We start from the raw sequence: 20,297 nt of genomic DNA on the forward strand, positions 1-20,297 counted from the left end.
ATAAAGTCCTTCTAACAGTCTCCTAAATTCTTGGTAGCATTTGTAGAGTATATCCAAGGACTGCCTATGTCTGTCTGGAAGTTATTTAAATGTTTTCAGCCTGTGTTAAAATTTGCCATTAGGAAGAACTCATTGTATTGGAGCTTAGGTAGTAGTTGCAACCTGGGATAATATACCTGCATCTGAAATAAATATTTTAGGAATTGGTATGACTCCTGTTGATACACTTAACACCTGTTTTTCCTTGGTATGAGTTTTAACATAAGATGCTAGTTTTGCAAGGTTGAAGTTGAGGAAGTTTCCTCTTCCTGTAGCGAGATGTGTGGCATTTCCTCATTATTTACCACCATCGGGATTCATCTCATCTAGTTTCTGCTGCATGCAATTCGGTTCCTTGTCTAAATTTTATCTCTAGACTCCACCAGGTATCAGTGGAAAGCAAATAAGTATCTTCAAAGAGCAATTTAACTCATATCATAACTACTTATTTTAAACACCTGTTGATGGCACTTAACTAATTTATGCAAAGCAGCTAACCTTTCGGTGGCTAAAAGCATGGCTGTATGTGCAGCACATAAAGAACTTTAATTTAGCCATGTGTTCTTGGAGCTTTGCTGTCCACCTGCCAAGTCCTCTGCATTACTGTTACTCATGTGACGTTATCACTGGTGAAGGAACAGGGTGGTGGCTGAATGTCTTACCCTTTCTATACAAGAGTTCGATGCTGTGAAAGGCAAGTGGGTGTGCAGGGATCTTGTGTGGTTCCAGTGAACATTATTATTCAGACAAAGATTGCATTGCCTGCATAGCACATAGGTGAACCCAGCTGAACTTCGGTGGGAAAATGCAGTTTGAAGCATCAAAGTTAATGTAACTGTAACTTCAGAGAAATTGTGTTGGTGACCTTTGCTAAGATTCTGCTACATTGTTGAAGAAGAGCAAATAAGACCTGTGGTTCTTTGAAATAATATACTTTTGTGGGAATTCCACCACTTTTTCCATTCTTGCCTAGGCTTGGAAACGTGAGGAGCTGAAAGAGGATTTTTTCCGTGTGAGGGCAAGGAGGAGTACAGTGCATCTGCTGCCTTGGAAAACGTTGCTTATAATTTCAAATTTGCACAAATTAAAAGGATTTTTACCCACTCTGGGATCCATATTGAAAATGTTGTATTTTTTTTAATTCAAAATTACTAAGGAATTCTTTTTCATCTTGCTTTAGACAAAAATCATTCCCTTGAAGTTATCTTACCTAAGGCATTTCTGATCATACAGATTTCTGGTTTGACTTTGGGGCAAGCGAGGCAGATTTGGGTTCCGTGAGATTCTTCTTCCCTGTGTCTTGCAGTGGAATTATTTCAGTATTATGGTCTGATTTTTAAGGAAATGTCCTCTTTTCATCTCTGTTTCCCAAAATCATCAATGCTTTCTCCTTCCCATTGTATCATTTCAGGTGTATATCAAAGTTATAGACACAAATAATCACAGGCCTCAGTTTTCTGCTTCAAAATATGAAGTTGTTATACCTGAAGACACCATACCAGAGACAGAAATTCTGCAAGTCAGTGCTACAGACAGAGATGAGAAGAATAAACTGATTTATACTATGCAGGGCAGCACTGATCCCATCAGTCTTAAAAAATTTCGTCTGGACCCTGGAACTGGCTCTCTTTATACTTCAGAAAAACTGGATCATGAGACCATGAACCAGCATATTCTCACAGTAATGGTAAATAAACAAAAAATTTCTTCTGTAGTCAATAACAAACAGATCTTTTTAATGTCTTTTTAATTTGTCCCCTTAATTCAAACATTTGTTTGTATGTTTAATTTATATGCAGTCTTTGTGACTAGTACAGATTGAACCTTGAATTATTACTAATATTTGATGAACTACTGAAATCACAGTGCTAATTACTAGTAATGTGCTGTTTCAGGTTCGAGATCAAGATGTTCCTGTAAAGCGCAACTATGCTAGAATCATCATTAATGTTAGTGACACAAATGATCATGCTCCATGGTTCACCAGCTCTTCCTATAAAGGACGGGTGTATGAGTCAGCAGCTGTTGGATCGGCAGTACTCCAGGTTACAGCATTAGATAAGGACAAAGGAAAGAATGCAGAAATTGTGTACTCTATTGAATCAGGTATATTGACTTTCTTACATCTTCAGTTTATTTTGAAACAATGCTTGCTGATACTTTGTTTCAACTGTAGACATGTAAAAAAATAGCTATAAAAAAGAGGGGAGTACAGGTGTATGTGTGGTATTCTGTGAGACGTATTTAAGATACAGCTTCAGAGCATTTAAAAGAAAACTACAATGACAAATATTCATCTCCCTCCCTTAGCTATTTATATTATCCTTCAGATACATTTAGAATATTTTAGTAGTAGTAGAAGTACCTTTAAACCCTTAAGAGGGATCTGTTCTTCAGAAATTACAAAAGCATTAAATTCAGATCTAAAAAAAGCATTATTTTTTGATAATGTAAGTGATATTTTGTGGCATAGGCAAAGCAAGGATTTGATGAAAAGAGTAAGAGCCTGAGACAAGTGCTTTCGTGTTTAGCACAATGTGAAAGAAAGGAGCTCAAAAATAACTTAGAAATATCCATATACTTAACCACTAAATAGTCCCAGTTTTTAAGTTAAACTTTCTGATAGATGTAGCAAGGAAGGGGTTGCTTTGCATGGTTCCCTCTGGCTGATTTTAGATAGTGGGACTGCTATTCTAGCTCAATAAAATATATAAAAAATTCTTTAATAGCTGGTCAACTTGGCATTAAGGCTCCTTTCAGATTGCAGGCCAGAGAAGAGCGTTAGGTGCTGCTGCTTATTTTTAACGTCAGAGTATCTTTCTGAACTTGCCTGTAACAATGCAGTTCAGATGATGGCAACTTTGAATAATATGAAAACAGGATGACATTGACTGAGTTCACTTACCAGATGGAAGTTTTGGTTCAGTCCACTAAATCTAGACACAAGCCTGTCATTACCAAGGTCCTGAACTATTTAGGCACTGTTACTGGAAAAAAAAAGTTATTTAAATTTTATTACCTATGTACAGTACTACTTTCAAGGTAGAAAGTAATTTAAAATAAAAATCCCAGTAACAAGCATAAGAAACTGTATATTAAAGAGAACAGTAGGTAAAAAGTTATTCAGTTATTGTTGCATGCAAGGTGATATGTGCAAATGCTCTTTTTATTTGGCATAAGTTGCTTTGTAAAGCATAGGAGTTGTTTACTGTAAATATTTTCCTTTTCTTCCCCCAAAGTATTGTTTTGCTATGAAGAGGTATTTAACACTGTATTAAAAAGAAGCTGTGATTATGATACTCTAAAAAGGAAGAATGTATTTAAGTCTCTCATAAGTTGCTTAAAATATATGTTTGTTTTCTGTTACTTGTAGAAATACGACCTTTTTACTAAGCACGACACTAATGTCCATGAAACTTTTCTCTTGCCTTTCCCATTTCAGTAATGCTTGTTTTAGGAATGCCAAAGCATGGCAAGAAAAAAATGTGTGTGCATGCTGTCTAGAATGAAGTTACACCCTGTTCTCTTCCTTCCTTCTAGCTTTTTGTAGGAGTAAATGTAAGACTTACTTAGGTTTGTTTTACAGGACTGTGATCTACTGGCAGGTTAAAGCATTATACTTGATGTTTTAAGCATTTGGAAGAAACATTCCTTAAATGTTTGTAATGGCTGCTTAGATTTGTAATGGGATATTCTAAGAATGCCACTGTGTTTAGAGCCTCCACTAAAAAAAAAAAAAACACGAACAAAAAAAACCCCAGGAAAAAACCCTCTTGCCTACTTGTATGCATAATTCAGAAGTTCTTAATGAATTTTTTCCATGCTGAGAACATGGCTTTAGTAATGTAATTTTTTAAGGAAGTAAAATGTTAAATCTTACCATATTCAGTACATGAGCTGAATATTGTATGCAGTGTAGTTCAGCTATACATTTGAAAATATAAAGAAAACAAGTGTTTATCAAATGGCAGCTGGTAATCCTCAGCAGGCAGTATTTTTTTTTCTAATACTATCACAGGGAATAACTTGCCTGTGTATTAATGGGAAGTTAGGAGAGAGAGAACTATTGGTCCAATTCAGAAACAATAATTTTGAAGCAGTGATTTAAACTATACTTGCATAAGCAATTAAGATTCACAAGTGTGAATTCATTAAAACACTTCTTTTTTTTCAAAGCAGTCTAATTATTTTAAATGTAACTTGTATTCCACTAATGTTAACTTCTGAATATAATTTTCTTTCAGCTTCAGTAGATATTTAAGTTGGTTTAAACATGAACTCAATGACAAAGATAATTTGAAGAAAATACGTAACTTACAGTGTTGAAACTTGAAAAATAGTTGTTATCTTTTTAAGGTTTTTTAATGGAAAATGAAACAAATTTTTTGCATTTATTTTCAAGGCTTGGATGGCTTTGCTAACTATGTTTTATGCAATGTTTCAACAAGTAAACTTAGAATTAGCGCTAACTCTTGATTACAGAAAACTTTCCAGAGCGGCTAACAAATATTTGTTAAACAAAACTAAGAAATTTTAATATTCTCTGTGTTCTCTCTACATGATCTCTTTTAGTATATAGCTAAATAGGCAATCATCCTTTAAGTTCTGTATACCTCTTTCTTAATTACCTTTCTTTTTCTTTACAGGGAATATTGGAAATTCCTTCTTTATAGATCCCATTTTGGGTATGATTAAAATTGCAAAGGAATTAGATCGTAGTAACCAGGAAGAATACAACCTGATGGTAAAAGCTACAGACAAAGGAGATCCTCCAATGAGTGAAGTGACCTCCGTGCATATATTTGTTACGGTTTCTGATAATGCCTCACCAAAATTCACAGCCAAAGAATATTCTACAGAAATCAGTGAAAGCGCCACCATTGGCAGTTTTGTTGGAATGGTTGCAGCATACAGTCAGTCTTCTGTAGTTTATGAAATAAAAGATGGTAATGTAGGTGACGCCTTTGCTATTAACCCAAACTCGGGTGTCATTGTTTCTCAGAAGATACTTGATTTTGAAACTTTGCCTATTTACACTCTAACTGTGCAAGGAACAAACATGGCTGGCTTATCCACTAATGCAACAGTTTTTGTACATCTTCGGGATGAGAATGACAATACACCAATTTTTATGCAGGCTGAATATACAGGACTCATCAGTGAATCAGCTTCAATTAACAGTGTGGTTCTGACTGACAAGAATATCCCATTAGTAATTCGAGCTACAGATGCTGATAAAGAATCTAATGCTTTGCTTGTTTATCAAATTGTTGAACCATCTGTCCGCAAGTATTTTGCCATTGATTCTAGCACTGGTGCCATTCGGACAGTAGTGAGTCTGGACTACGAGGAGACAAATATTTTCCACTTTTCAGTGCAAGTACATGATATGGGGGTACCACGTTTATATGCAGAATATGCAGCTAATGTTACTATTTATGTAATTGACATCAATGATTGCCCTCCTGTGTTTTCAAGAGAGGTGTATGAGACATCCATTTTGGTTCCAACCTATAAAGGCGTGAAAGTCATCAGCGTAAATGCCACTGATGCTGATTCAGGCATTTTTTCACAACTAATTTATTCCATTATTGAAGGCAACATTGGAGAAAAATTTTCAATAAACCCTAAGTCTGGAGATATAACAGTACAAAATACAACTCAGTTAAGAAGCAGATATGAATTAACAGTGAGAGCATCTGATGGCAGATTTGCAAGCACTGCATCTGTAAAAATTCATGTGAAAGAAAGCAAAGCAAGCCAGCTGAAGTTCACACAGAGTTCTTACTCTGCAACAGTGCAGGAGAATTCCACAGAGGCAAAAACAATAGCTGTTGTTACTGCTATAGGGAATCAAATAAATGAGCCTTTGTTTTACCATATTCTAAATCCAGACAGCAGATTTAAAATAAGCCCAACTTCAGGAGTCCTTTCAACAACAGGAATACCATTTGATCGTGAACAGCAAGAATCTTTTGATGTGGTCATAGAAGTGACAGAGGAATATAAACCATCAGTTGTTGCACACATTGTAGTTAAAGTCACAGTGGAAGATGTAAATGATAATGCTCCATTTTTTGTCAATCTTCCATATTATGCTGTTGTTAAAGTAGACTCTGAAGTAGGCCATGTTATTCGACGTGTCACTGCAGTAGATAAAGATACAGGCAGAAATGGAGAGGTGCATTACTATCTCAAAGAACATCACGAACATTTCCAAATTGATCCAACTGGTGAAATCTCACTGAAGAAGAAGTTTGAACCAGACACACTAAATAAGGAGTATCTGGTCACAGTAGTGGCAAAAGATGGAGGAGACCCTGCTTTTTCTGCTGAAGTTATAGTCCCAATTACAGTTATGAGTAAAGCTATGCCAGTTTTCGAAAAGCCTTTCTACAGTGCAGAGATACCAGAAAACATTCAGCTCCATAGTCCTGTGGTACATGTACAAGCAAATAGTCCAGAAGGACTTAAGGTGTTTTACAGCATCACAGATGGAGATCCTTTCAACCAGTTCACTATCAACTTCAACACTGGAGTTATAAATGTTGTTGCCCCTCTTGACTTCGAGTCTCATCCAGCCTACAAACTGAGTATTCGAGCAACAGACTCCCTAACTGGGGCGCATGCTGATGTGTTTGTAGACGTAATAGTGGAAGACATCAATGATAATCCTCCTGTGTTTACAGAGGAGTCTTACACTGCAACCCTTTCTGAGGCATCTGTCATTGGAACATCTGTTATACAAGTGAGCGCCACAGATGCCGATTCCGGGACAAACAGGGGGATTTCCTATCACTTGATTGAGGGTAACAGTGAAAGTCATGATTACTTCCACATAGATAGCAGCACTGGACTCATTCTTACAGCAAGAACTTTGGACTATGAACAAATTAAACAACACAAGTTACTAATAAGGGCCATAGATGGTGGCATGCTGCCCTTGAGCAGTGATACCATTGTAACTGTTGATGTAACTGATCTCAATGATAACCCCCCTCTTTTTAACCAATTGCTTTATGAAGCTAAAATTAGTGAACTGGCTCCCCGAGGGCATTTTGTGACATGTGTGCAAGCCTCAGATGCAGATAGTTCGGATGTTGACAAGCTGGAGTACTCCATTCTGACAGGCAATGACCAAAAGAATTTTGTAATTAATAGTAAAACTGGCATTATCACCATCTCAAACCTACGCAGACAGACACTGAAGTCACATTATAATCTTAACGTGTCTGTTTCTGATGGTGTCTTCAGAAGCTCAGCCCAAGTCCATGTAACTGTAACCAGTGCCAATATGCACAGTCCTGTTTTCAGCCAGAATGAATATGAGGTTGAACTAGCTGAAAGTGCTCCATTGCATACTTTGGTGACTGAAGTTAAAGCAACAGATGAAGATTCTGGTACTTATGGCTACATCACTTACCACATTGTGAATGACTTTGCCAAAGACAGATTTTATACAAATGAGAGAGGGCAGATATTTACCTCCGAAAAGCTTGACCGTGAAACACAAGCAGAAAAAGTAATTGCCATTAGTTTAATGGCCAAAGATTCAGGAGGAAAAGTTGCTTTCTGTACTGTTAATGTAATACTTACAGATGACAATGATAACGCTCCTCAATTCCGAGCAACAGAGTATGAAGTAAATATTGGATCTGATGTTCCACGGGGTACTTCTGTCATTAAAATCTGGGCATCTGATGCTGATGAGGGTACAAATGCAGACATCACATATACAATTGAAGCAGAGTCTGAAAATGTTAAAGAGAATTTAGAAATTGATTCATTGTCTGGTATAATTACTACAAAAGAAAGCTTAATTGGTTTAGAAAATGAGTTTCTGACCTTCTTTGTTAGAGCAGTCGATGGTGGATCCCCCCAAAAAGAGTCAGTTGTTCCTGTCTATGCTAGAATACTCCCACCGGAAGTGCCTCTTCCCAAATTTTCAGAGCCGTTTTTTTCTTACACGGTTTCTGAGGACATTCCAATTGGGACTGAGATAGATGTTATCAAAGCAGAGCATAATCAGACTTTAGTATATAGTCTGATTAAAGGGAACACTCCTGAAAGCAATAGAGATGATTTTTTTGTGATTGACCGACAGACTGGAGAGTTGAAACTTGAAAAGAATCTTGATCATGAAACTACTAAATGGTACCAGTTCTCAGTTCAAGCACAGTATGCAAATGAAGATTATAATGTTGTTTCCTCAGTAGAGGTAAGCATTCAAGTAAAAGATGCAAACGATAACAAACCAGTTTTGGAGTCCAATCCATATGAAGCATTTATCGTAGAAAACATGCCAGCTGGCACAAGAGTCATCCAGGTTAAAGGAACTGACTTAGATTCGGGACTCAATGGGCAGGTTACTTACAGCTTGGATCCTTCTCAAGAACTAGACATAATAGAGTCTTTTGCCATAAGCATGGAAACTGGCTGGATTACCACTCTCAAAGAGCTCGATCATGAGAAACGAGACAAATACAGAATCACAGTGGTGGCATCTGATCGGGGTGAAAAAATTCAACTGTCTTCTATGGCTGTGGTTGAAGTTACTGTTACTGATGTGAATGACAATCCTCCACGCTTTACTGCAGAGATATATAAAGGAACAGTCAGTGAGGATGACCTTCCTGGTGGGGTAATTGCTATCTTGAGTACAACTGATGCTGATACAGAAGAAGCCAATAGACAAGTCTGTTATTACATCACAGGTAAATCTTTTTGATTATGTGTCAGAATAATCATTTAAGTGGTCCTGGAATGATGTGAGATATAACTTAATCTTCCAAATTATTGAGAAGTATTAGAAGCCATAGAGTTGCAAAGAAAGAATGTGTGTGTCTTAATAAGAATATTAAAAACTTCAGGGCAAAACAAATGAGTTTTTGAAAACAGGTCTTTGGCTTTCCGTTTCACATTTGCTTTGCTTAAAATGCTTTCCTACATTTGTTGTTTACTTATATATCAATTTTTATTTAAAAAATACACTTACACTGAAGTTAGTGATGTAGTTAAAGAACAAACAAATTATCACAAAATAATAGACTGTTAATTTCCAGTGGAATATTTTATTGTTTTTGTTATTTAGCATATGTCTTGATATGATGTCATCTATAATGCTACATGAATTTCTACATTGATTTTTATAGATTCTGTTGGCTGCAGTTAAATTTGTTGTATGAGCATCTACTGACTCTTTCTACCTGGAAAATGAAGCTATTTCCCTATAAAGCCATAGAGAATGGCTGCTTATTTGCATTTTTTCTATTTAGTTATAACTTAATGTTGATAGAGTAATAGTAGCAATCTCTTTCTTGTCTTTAATTAAGTGTTTCTTTTCGTACTTCAGGAGGTGATCCCTTGGGACAGTTTGCTATTGAAAGTATACAGAATGAATGGAAGGTCTATGTCAAAAAGCCTCTGGACAGGGAAGAAAAGGATAATTACCTTCTAAATATTACAGCTACTGATGGGACCTTTGCAACTAAAGCTGTGGTGGAGGTTAAAGTCCTTGATGCTAATGATAATAGCCCTGTTTGCGAAAAGGTAGGCACAATTTTGTATCTTCTGTGTCTAGCTGCTTCCATATGTAGAATGTAAACTTTCTCTGAAGTTTCTTCTCAGGAGACTGACAAATAGGTATTCATTTTATGCTGGTAACAGAAATTTGAACTATTAAGATAGAATGCTGTCAAAAAAAAGTTATTTCATGGACAGGTTTCTTAAATAAAAATCCAGAAACAATTCATTGGTGTAATTTTAACACTCAATGGGTATTTGAAGAGTATGAGGAGAGTTGGAGTACATTTCTCCTGTGTTAATGCATACTTCTCCAAAAGGAATTGTTTTAAGCAGCAGCCGTGATAGTTTATATGCTCTATTTTCTGAAGGAAGCAAAGTCTCAAAGAAGGCTGCATACTTAGTTGATGTATTCATGCATTTCCTGTGATAAAAGAGTTGAAAAGACTGGAATATTATCCTGCAGTTGCACTCAACAGCACCAAAAATCTGTAATCCATAAATGTTTTCTTGTTACAAAGCCATCTACCTTACCAGATTTGATAGTCTGCAAAAATAGACATGAAAAATAAAGAATGGAAAAAAAAACAGAAAGGTGAGCCCTGCAAGACGTATAATTGCCTTATGAGAAAGCCCTGGATTTTCATAGTCAGCTTTGGTTTTTCACTTTAGCACATTTGGACTTTTCATAGCCGTCTTGTTGAACACAGATTTGACGTTACCAGGTGGAAAGGCAAAATCTTTTCTTGTTCTTGGAAGGATCAAGTTTACAGTGAGCATTTGATTCTTTTTCTTAGTTGATGGTTATGTTGGTTACTTCTATATAAATGATTGCAGTTATATACAGACTGTCAATGTAAGGTAAGTCAATGTTTTTAGCTTTTTTCCTTTGTTAATATTGGTGTTAAAAGGCTCAATCCTTCTAATTTAATGCACATCCCTGACATGGATGACCTGTAAGAGTGCTTAGTGCTTTTAAATTCTGGGTGTTTCTTTCTTCGTTTTTATTTAAACTGGAAGCTTTTATTTCATGCCATTTCAAAAAAGGCAGGTATCAATTTCTTCTAGATTGAGTCAGATCTAGAAAAGATGATTTACCAAAAGAGGAAAAAATTAAATTACCAAAAATTTATAACTCCTATGTTGGGAATGCATTTAATTATCAGTTGATCAGTTACAAGTGTTTAGAGTTCTTAGCTATGCAGTGACACTCAAGAGTCCCTATGGTTGCAGTATTAATTACCTTTCCAAATAATCTAATAAATGTGAGGTAATTGATTAGAAAATCTTAAGTTCTTTTCATTTTCGGGTATTTCATCCTCTGGTTCACTTCTTATGTTACCAAACATTCAAACAGGGTATTATCTCATCTGTCATTCCTTCTTCCCCTCCCCTTTCCAAGCTCTACTTATTTCATATGTTTAGTCTTTTAATGTAACTTTTCATCTTGCAGGCTTTATACACTGATTCTGTTCCTGAGGATGCCCTTCCTGGCAAACTGATAATGCAGGTATCTGCTACAGACGCAGATATTCGTTCCAATGCAGAAATTACTTATACACTGCATGGCACAGGAGCAGAAAAATTCAGACTCACTCCAGACACAGGTAATAATGCTTTAGACACTATACAAAATTCCAGTCAACATTTTATGAAATGTTTTACTATTACATTAAGACTTACATAAATGCCAAAGTCCTGTGCTCTGCAGGCTGCAGTAGACAAGCAGTAGGAAAGCAGTAATAAACAATATAGAAAATTTTAAATCAGATAAATACAAAGATATAGTGGAAATATGGAGAAAGAGATTAGAATACTTCAGTGGCAAAATAAATGAGAAGGATCTTACTTCGTGGGGGTATTTTTGACTTTGAATGTCACCTGCGTGCTGTACTAGAATGTTACGTAAATTCAGAATTGGTGGGGCTAGAATACTCATAAACAATATTTCAGAATACTTTTTTGAATTGGTTAAAAGGAGACGATGGCTACATATTGTGCCTGTCATAGTGTTTTCTGTCACGTTGGAAGGAAGTATGTGTTAGACTTCTAGAGGTTTGTCTGTAGCAGCAAGTTATATTTGATAGTGTGAATAGCTCTGTTTATTCATTGAATGTTAGAGGAGGAGAGTCAGCTCAATAGCTGTGGAAGGAACACAACTAAGTAGCCCAGGAAAACCATACGTGGATTTTACCTTGCATTTTGTTAGAGCCAGAGTTCTAATATTTTCATTTTCTTTACACAAAAACATGTGGATTCATGTGTTTATACGCATTCTCTCTTTTTCTGCACCATCAGGTAGTCTCACTTTAGCTAATTTCTGTTTCAGAGGCATTTGGAAAAAAAGACAGAGGATTTTAGTATTCAATATTTTAAAGCTGAAAAAGCAGGCCACTGACATGCTTTGCCCGAAGTGGAGCTCATTAGTGCAGTACAGCTGTTGACTTAGCCACTGATGAAATATCATGAAAAAGAAAATTGTTGTTTAGTTTTTCTGAGTACAAATATTTTAGAGGAAGACATGTTAGGGATATTTAAGTCTTGCAACTCACATCAACTTATGTATGTTACTCTTTTTATAGGTGAACTGAAAACATTAATGCCACTTGATCGTGAACAGCAAGCAGTTTATTATCTTCTAGTGAAAGCCACAGATGGAGGAGGAAGATTCTGCCAAGCTAATATTATTCTGACTCTGGAAGATGTGAATGATAATGCCCCAGAGTTTACAGCTGATCCTTACTCCATTACAGTATTTGAAAACACAGAGCCTAAAACCCTTTTGACAAGAGTGCAGGCAACAGATGCAGATGCAGGTATGCATTCTTTGACCAATACTTTTGTCATGGTCTCAAAGTTACAGTAGTGTTTATATAGTCTTATCCTGAGAGGTGTTAAGTCTTCCAGTGGAACTGACAAATGTTCAATACCTCTCAGGATTAGATTCCTGAAAGATATATTTAGGGCTACAAAATCATGTAACACCTGACTTTCATGTGTGAGTAGCTTGGAAAACATCCCTTTTGTGTCTCTGCAGAAAAGAAGAGAGGGGAAAGGGGCGAAATATAGGATATTTTTAGTGTGATAAGCTATTAATGTTATGATGGGTTAGGTCCATCCTTTTACTCCTGGTGTAAGTAAAAGGAATATCAAGCCATGTCTGTTCGTGTAAATGTGCATTCATAGATTTTGAATGTGTGCTTCTCAGGCTAGCCATTGATGATCATACCATAAAGAGAACCCTGGTCAATTGTAGCTTTATGTATATGCTGCCCTATTAAGATTTTTGCTGCCTCTTTATCTTCACTGTTTAATTACAAGTATTTAAGTGAACATAAACTGAAAATTACATTAGAAAGAGTTTGTTCTTAGGCTTTGTTGTCAGGATACAACAGCCTAAGGTCTTTTTAAAAGTATATGATTTCCATATATCATCAGTTTATTAATCAAATAATATTAATTAATAGTTGCCTCAGTCTCGTCAAACAACCAACCTGCTTTATGCTATGATAAAGCTAGATTGCTGAATTGGAAGGTAACAGACAGATGTTTTCACACTTCATTAGTCTTTGAGGCTCAGGAGGAGCAAAATGCTTGGCCCAAAAACTTATGGGGTTTTTGTTTGTTTGTTTTATACAGAAATATTGCTAGAAATTATGTTCCTGTTAATTCTGGGACATGGTTCTTAAATAAACTTACTGGAATTGAGCCTAGTTATTTGATGCAGCCTAACTCTCCCATATCCTCCCGTGTTATTTATAAGCCTGCTAAGCAGATGCTGTTGTACTAAAGTTGTAATTAGATTTATATTACTAATCGTTTCATATTAGCAGTACTGTGACTGAAGCAGAACAATGCTTCATGTTTCTTGTGTGGCAGAAAATCGGTGCAATGAAGTGTTAGCTTAATTTTTTGAATCAAATTACATCTTTTTGGAAACCATTCTGCCCTTCACAGGGCAGCCTTCAACTCTTGCTGAAATTTACTTTAACATGAATGATAATATTTAGCATGCATGTTTTATTTCTGTAGCTATCAGATCTTTATTATGTTGGTGTATTTTAACAGCTGCTTCATACTCTGCAATTGTTTTCAAAATGCAGGGACGAACCATAAAATCCATTATTCACTGGTGAACTCTGCAGAGGGCCAGTTCTCTGTAGATGAATTCTCTGGAATCATTCGATTGGAGAAGCCTTTGGATCGGGAATTACAAGCTGTGTACACCCTAACTTTGAAGGCTACGGATGAAGGTTTACCTAGAAGACTGTCTTCAACAAGTACTCTTATAGTTTCTGTTTTGGATATAAATGATAATCCACCTGTATTTGAGCATAGGGAGTACTGTGCGAGTGTATCAGAGGACATTTTGGTTGGAACTGAAGTTCTCCAGATCTATGCTGCAAGCAGGGACATAGAAGCCAATGCGGAAATCACATACTCAATAGTCAGTGGGAATGAACATGGAAAATTCAGCATCGATTCAACAACAGGTAACAGATTACAACTGTGAATATACTTCAGGCTAGCTAAAGACTGTGCCATACTGTGTTCTATAGTAATTCAACCAAATAGGTTATGTATAATCTATGTGCATCATCCTGGCTGTAAAACCAGTGCTACTGTCTGTTCACCCATTTTGCCAGCATGCTTACTAGAAGAGTGCAGTGGAATGTAGAATAGAAACTTTATTTGTTGCTGCTATTTATTGTTATTCGTGTTAGATTCATTTAGCTGGCAAGAGTAAGGGTTTTCTAGCTGGAATATTCCCCGCCCTGTTGGCAGAAGGGGTGGAAAGACATAGTTCTGTAATGATAGAAGCATCATAGTCTTTTCACAAAAGCTATATAATCAGAATGAGTGGCCAGACTTGGTAAAAGAAAGTTCAGAAATTAAATTGGTTGGGAAAAATAGTCATTGGTCCACAAAGACAGTAATTCTAGAGGCGTTTGATATGGCATTAAAGAGAGGTTTGAATATTCTTTTCAATCATATATCCAGCATGACAGTGGAGATTTTAGGCTTGCACGTTAGTCAGATTTAGCCTCAGGAAGCATTTAGGTTCTGTGGAGAATTTTTTCCCTATTAATGATAATTTTTTGTCAAAAATCAATATAAACCTCAATTCTAGTTTTGTTTTCTTATATAGTTCTTTTTCTAGAGATAATTTCTGGTAAAGTTTGGTTTTTTAAAATAAAATTTAAATAACCCAGAAGTTAATAGTAGTTAATTATACCAGTGTAATTGAAATTATAGTTCTTCCAGCTGTTTTTTCCAGTGTGCACACTGGTGCTATGGTATAGAAGTTCTTTGCCAGTTTAACTTCTTCACATATTTGAAAGGAGGAAAAAGGTTCCAGGAAAATACTTCCCAGCAGCAAATCAGTGTGTATGTTAGAGACTGCACTATCTTAACCAGTTGGTTAAAAACTCACACTGTAACTCAGATATTCAATCAAAATTCATGGTTGGACACTTCTGTTACTACCTCTGCATACTCCATGCCTGACCTTAATGCTGGTTGCAAGGAAAGTCAAGTTAAAGGTCATTTCGTTAACCATTTTTGGTTAATTTTAATTGAAAATTAAGAATAGGACATTTTCTAAACTCATTTTTTATTTTTCTTCATTTTTTTTCATTACAGAATGTGAGCCAGGTGGTTTTAAAGTATGAGTCTTTTGTGGTAATGGCAGGAACTTCTCAACTTTTTACTTTTACGTGTAAAGCCTGGTCATTTCACTGTGTAGCTGCAGCTTTACAGTGACAAATCAAGCCCTGAGGTAGCTGAGTATTTGTCAGACTAAAATCAAAAGTTGCAATATATAATACTACAGTAATAGCAGAGTTTGTGTGAGGGTTTTCTTTTTTTTTTCTTCCCTAGGAGCCATTTTTATCATTGAGAGCTTGGATTATGAAAGTTCTCATGAGTACTACTTGACAGCAGAAGCCACAGATGGAGGCACACCTTCCTTAAGTGATGTTGTAACTGTGAATATTAACGTAACAGATATCAATGACAATACTCCAGTGTTTAGCCAAGACACTTACACTGCAGTAATCAGTGAAGATGCTATGCTTGAACAATCAGTCATTACAGTACGTATTGTTGTTTTTTTCCTTTGAAATACTCTGTCGTGACAATCATGTTTTTAGTCTTGAAGGAATAAATATTGAAGATGGACATAAATGAATAGATAAGTTTGCCACTGAGTGAATTGAAAATCTATTTTGAAAAAGTTTCAGAACCAGGGACTTGAGATGCTATGGGAAAGTAGATGATATTTTGTGATATATTTGTGTTCTCCTCATGAGAACATGACTTAATTTTCAGAAGAAATTCAGGAAATTGGTATGTTCTATTCATATGACATTTCTCCTGTGAAATGTGTTAGACCAAAACAGCTGTGCTCGTCTTCAGGATGAGTTTATCTGAAAGACGACAGAGTCTATTTTGACGTGTTTTAAATGAGACTGTAATGTCCCTTAGGTTATGGCAGATGATGCTGATGGACCTTCAAACAACCGCATTCACTACGCAATTATAGATGGCAATCAGGGAAATCCTTTTACGATTGACCCTACCAGGGGTGAAATAAAAGTGACTAAACTTCTAGACAGAGAAAAGGTAGGTTTTTGATGCTTTTTAAGCAGTTGGGATTAATTTAGCTATACATAATTCATGACCACCATTTTTTGGTTTATATTTGTAAATTACCATTTCAAGTGTTCCGAAGTTAATACAGCTGTAACAAAGTGAAAGCATCTGTTTACGTCCATGCTTTTTGGGGTGGGGGGCATATGCAGGGGGAAGAGAAAGGACTAAATATATGAAGGCAAGTTTTACTGGGGGGTGGCACTAAAATATTTCTTCCTTAAAAGGAAAGCTGAGTTTGTTACTCTTTGCTCCTTAGTGAATGTTTGAAAATTTTTTATTATTTCTTAGATTTCAGGGTATACCTTGACAGTTCAAGCTTCAGATAATGGAAACCCGCCTAGACTTAACACAACCACAGTTAATATTGATGTTTCTGATGTAAATGACAATCCTCCAGTATTCTCAAAAGGAAACTATAGTGTTATCATCCAGGTAAATACAGATAGTGAAGTAGCCAAATCAGTAATATTATTGGAATGTTAATTTGTGACTTGAAAAATTCCACAAGATATGATAAAACTAATGCTTCAATTTTATTTTTCTGTATTTCTAATTATTTAAGGTTGTCAGTGAGACTGCTTACCTGAGTAAGTGTTAAGAGTTACAAAATTAATATTGTGCAGTCTATTTAGAAACTTACGTTGCAAGTTGAGCGTGTTCTTTTTTCATGTACTTCATGTGTGTATATGTATCTATATATCATACATTGCATTTATGTTTATAACATTCTTAGCATCATACAGAGAGGTTAAAATACATAATAATTTTGCTATTTCTTTTTAATCTTAGAATTAGTGCTTAGAAAAAGATACTTCAGGTACCTATTACTGTGAAGGAAGTGTTGTGCACTGTAGCGCGTAATTCAAGACTTAATTCCTATTGGCCTCCTCTGGGATCAGAAGCAGTTAGAACAGTAGTATTTCATATTGCTACATACCAATCCTTTGACTAATTTTGTACCTTAGGATGGTAGTAGTGCCCAGATTCTCAAATGGCTGATGTGTACTTGCCTGATTCAGTAAACACTCTGCTAAAGCAGAGATAGCAGAGGGAGCGTCTGTACTACTTGTCTTCCTGAATCCAATAGAGAATAAATGGAAGGGAACAAAGGAATTGCATTAAGACCTTTATAATAGTAACGTAAATAAGCTCAATCCCTTGGGTCCTTTTGCTGTTGCTGGTGCCTGGCCTTGTACAATAGATAAGTGGGGATCAGGCAATGTTATCTGGTGCACTGTGCCATCCTAACATACCACTTCTGTTTGAGACCGTGTACATGATTTGTAAAGGTAGCTTTCCGAAAGAGAACAAAGCGATTCATCACTACCCAACATATACAGAGTATGCAAGTAAGATGTCCTGGATCTTACTTTTTATTTTTTTAAAGCAACAGAGTTGTATGTTTTTGTTCTGTCAGAGGTAAAAATGTTAATTAATGTATCCCCTAAAACTGTAGACTATATAGCCAATATCCCTAATGTTTCCCTTACTAAATTAAAAAGAAGGACCTTGTCTTTTACAGTTCATTCATATCAGCCTGTCCCAGTACGAGGGTAGCAGAGAAAAAGCTGGAGGAGTTGCCCAAGAATGCTGGTGTGCATTTCCTGATATATTGGAGATGGACATATTTGGACACAGTTGGAAATGTGCTTAGCTATTATGAAAATCAAGTTACTTTAGATGTCCAGATGTAAATATTTGTATTTTAAAATGATGGTCCTTGTCTGCTTTGCTGAAGGGGGAAAAAAGGTTCAGCTGCAATATCTGATAATTAACTTGACTTATTCTCTCAAGAACAAAGAGTATGCTTGTTACTAGGAGTTTTTGCAAGAGTGAAAGGATAGCATTTTATTCTTGTTGTACTTCACAGTAACGTTTCTACTTTTTTTTGCATTTAAAATATGTGTATATATATATAAAAAAAATCTGGTCAATACAGTATAGCACAAATATTCTGGGAGAGGTGTTACAAGTGTTAGATAATGGTGGGTGGGTGGGTGTCTCAGATACATGATAAACCAAAGTGTGTGAAGTGTTTGTGAAACCTCAGGCATCCACATGATGCAAACTTGAAGGGATTTTATGATGCGAATTTTAAAACCTGGATTTAATATTTTAACCAGACTGCGGCTGTAGCAGCCACAATTATAGTCAGAACACTAATTAGGGACACAAGGGGTCAGATGGAGGAGTATATTTTTTCTAGTCCTTCCAGCAAAGGCATTGGATTGTTCTTAATAGGTGTTTTAGCTAAATTTGAAGTCTTTGAGGACTTGGTAATTAATCTACAGTAATCTTAATTCAGACCAAAAGTGGAAAATGTAAAGTTTCAAGGCTGAGCTACTTTTAAAAATATAAGACAAAGTTTAAAAAAAACAAAGTTTTTCCTTTTTCCTGCCTTTCTCCTTTTACTGTTTTCATCGTTATTCTCAGAGGGTAGTATTTTTCCTTAAACAATATTGTCATTCTGATTCCTGTTGTACTAATTAACTGGTTTGACAGTAATTTGATTTTTTTTTTTCCCTGTTGTGAAAAAGAAATCAACGTTAGGCTATATGCTCAATTATAACAAAACCCATGTGATCATATTATGCATTTATAGGAAAATAAGCCTATTGGATTTAGTGTGCTACAGCTAGTGGTGACGGACAAGGATTCTTCTCACAATGGCCCTCCTTTTCTCTTCACCATCCTGAGTGGAAATGAGGAGAACGCTTTTAAGATTAACCAGCAGGGAGTACTGACAACAACTGCTGCACTGAATCGCAAAATGAGGGATCACTATTTACTTCATGTTAAGGTAGGATGCACTACCTCTAGCTGTTTTGCATTATAAGTATTTAGTTAACTTTTCCCACTCATGCCCAATCACCACTTTTTCCTGCTTACCCCTTGTCTTTCTGTTACAAGATCCTAACATGCCAAGCAGTCATTTGAGGCATGTCTCTCATGGTAACATCTTCAGAGACAATGTCTATTGATTTAAATGGAAATCTACACAGGTGTAACAGTAAGCTGAATTAAACTCATGGTAAGGGTAGGATGTAAGTGAAATGTTAACTGGGTGAGTGGTCTTGATAAGCCCTTTGCCTTTCATGTGGGATGCTGGAAAAGCCAGCAGGGGACAGGTCCCTTGAGCTGCCTACTTTTGGCTGCAGACTTCCTCTTGCCACTATCGCTTTGACCCTCGAAGCTGTGAGCTGGACTACACTGATACGATGGTAACAGGGACATTGAAAGTTGCACATCATGGCAGTACTGAAATATTTTTCAATAGTGCCACATTCTTCTTCCAATGGCAATTGAAAATATCTTTTTTTAAGTTTGGAAAACCAGGTCAGTGGACCTTTTTCGTAGCATTGAAACTTGCAGCGCAGTACTTGGCGATCTGAGAATCTTGCAGTGGAAAACATGGCATAAAACTCAAAAAGGTATGCCTTTTGGTATGCCTACATTTGCCATTGTTGTGCAAAAAGACGAGACCATGTTCCAACAATCCAGGTTACATTAACTTAGCTAAGTTCTCTAAAATACTTTTTTGTAACCTAATGTAAGAAAAGTTCAAGCCATTTTTTTTAATCTTAGCCAGTCCTTTTTAATTCAGTTATAAATTAAGCAGCTGTGAACAGGGGACTTAAAATTGGTAAGCTAAAAATAGCTGGCCTTAATTCTTAAACTTCATTTCCAGATTTGTGTTTTAAGAAAAATTCTTACCTTTATTTTTACATGAGGAATTTATTTCAATCTCCAAATTATTCTCATATGTAACATTGCAGACAATTTCTGAGTAAACATGCACTTGCAGAGTTTGAGCGTCAGTGTATACTGAATTCTGTCCACATTGGGATAATAATTGTGGTGTGTTTACACAAAGTCTATCTCTTTTCTTTGGGGAAGGAAAAAAAATTCCCACAGGTACTGTCATTTGCTGGCTGAGTCACTAAAACATGTTATCAGGAGCCATCAGTGTAAGAACCAGCCTTGCTGGAGGTTCCATTTAAATGTAGTTTAGTTTAGGGCCATTTTTTTCTCAATGGTGATCTGCTAATTAGTGGTGGAACAGATTAGCTTTCAATGTACCC

At 36.1% G+C, this 20,297-nt stretch overlaps 1 protein-coding gene across 1 annotated transcript in view; it reads left to right on the plus strand.

Annotated features, from left to right (window-relative positions):
• FAT1 (FAT atypical cadherin 1) overlaps positions 1 to 19,015 on the plus strand; it is a gene marked incomplete at both ends in the record, with an annotated part of 37,882 nt that extends 18,867 nt beyond the window's left edge. The window contains 11 exons of the mRNA XM_009576755.1: positions 1,451 to 1,726; positions 1,935 to 2,145; positions 4,686 to 8,753; positions 9,392 to 9,588; positions 11,015 to 11,168; positions 12,144 to 12,377; positions 13,665 to 14,054; positions 15,442 to 15,656; positions 16,048 to 16,185; positions 16,504 to 16,647; positions 18,818 to 19,015. Coding sequence (XP_009575050.1) covers positions 1,451 to 1,726; positions 1,935 to 2,145; positions 4,686 to 8,753; positions 9,392 to 9,588; positions 11,015 to 11,168; positions 12,144 to 12,377; positions 13,665 to 14,054; positions 15,442 to 15,656; positions 16,048 to 16,185; positions 16,504 to 16,647; positions 18,818 to 19,015 — 6,225 coding nt within the window. The remainder of the gene's footprint in view (positions 1 to 1,450; positions 1,727 to 1,934; positions 2,146 to 4,685; positions 8,754 to 9,391; positions 9,589 to 11,014; positions 11,169 to 12,143; positions 12,378 to 13,664; positions 14,055 to 15,441; positions 15,657 to 16,047; positions 16,186 to 16,503; positions 16,648 to 18,817) is intronic.
• Between the last annotated feature and the right edge of the window lie 1,282 nt (positions 19,016 to 20,297).

The sequence above is a fragment of the Fulmarus glacialis genome, unplaced genomic scaffold, assembly GCF_000690835.1.
Source record: "Fulmarus glacialis isolate BGI_N327 unplaced genomic scaffold, ASM69083v1 scaffold27814, whole genome shotgun sequence".
Lineage (NCBI taxonomy): Eukaryota > Metazoa > Chordata > Aves > Procellariiformes > Procellariidae > Fulmarus > Fulmarus glacialis.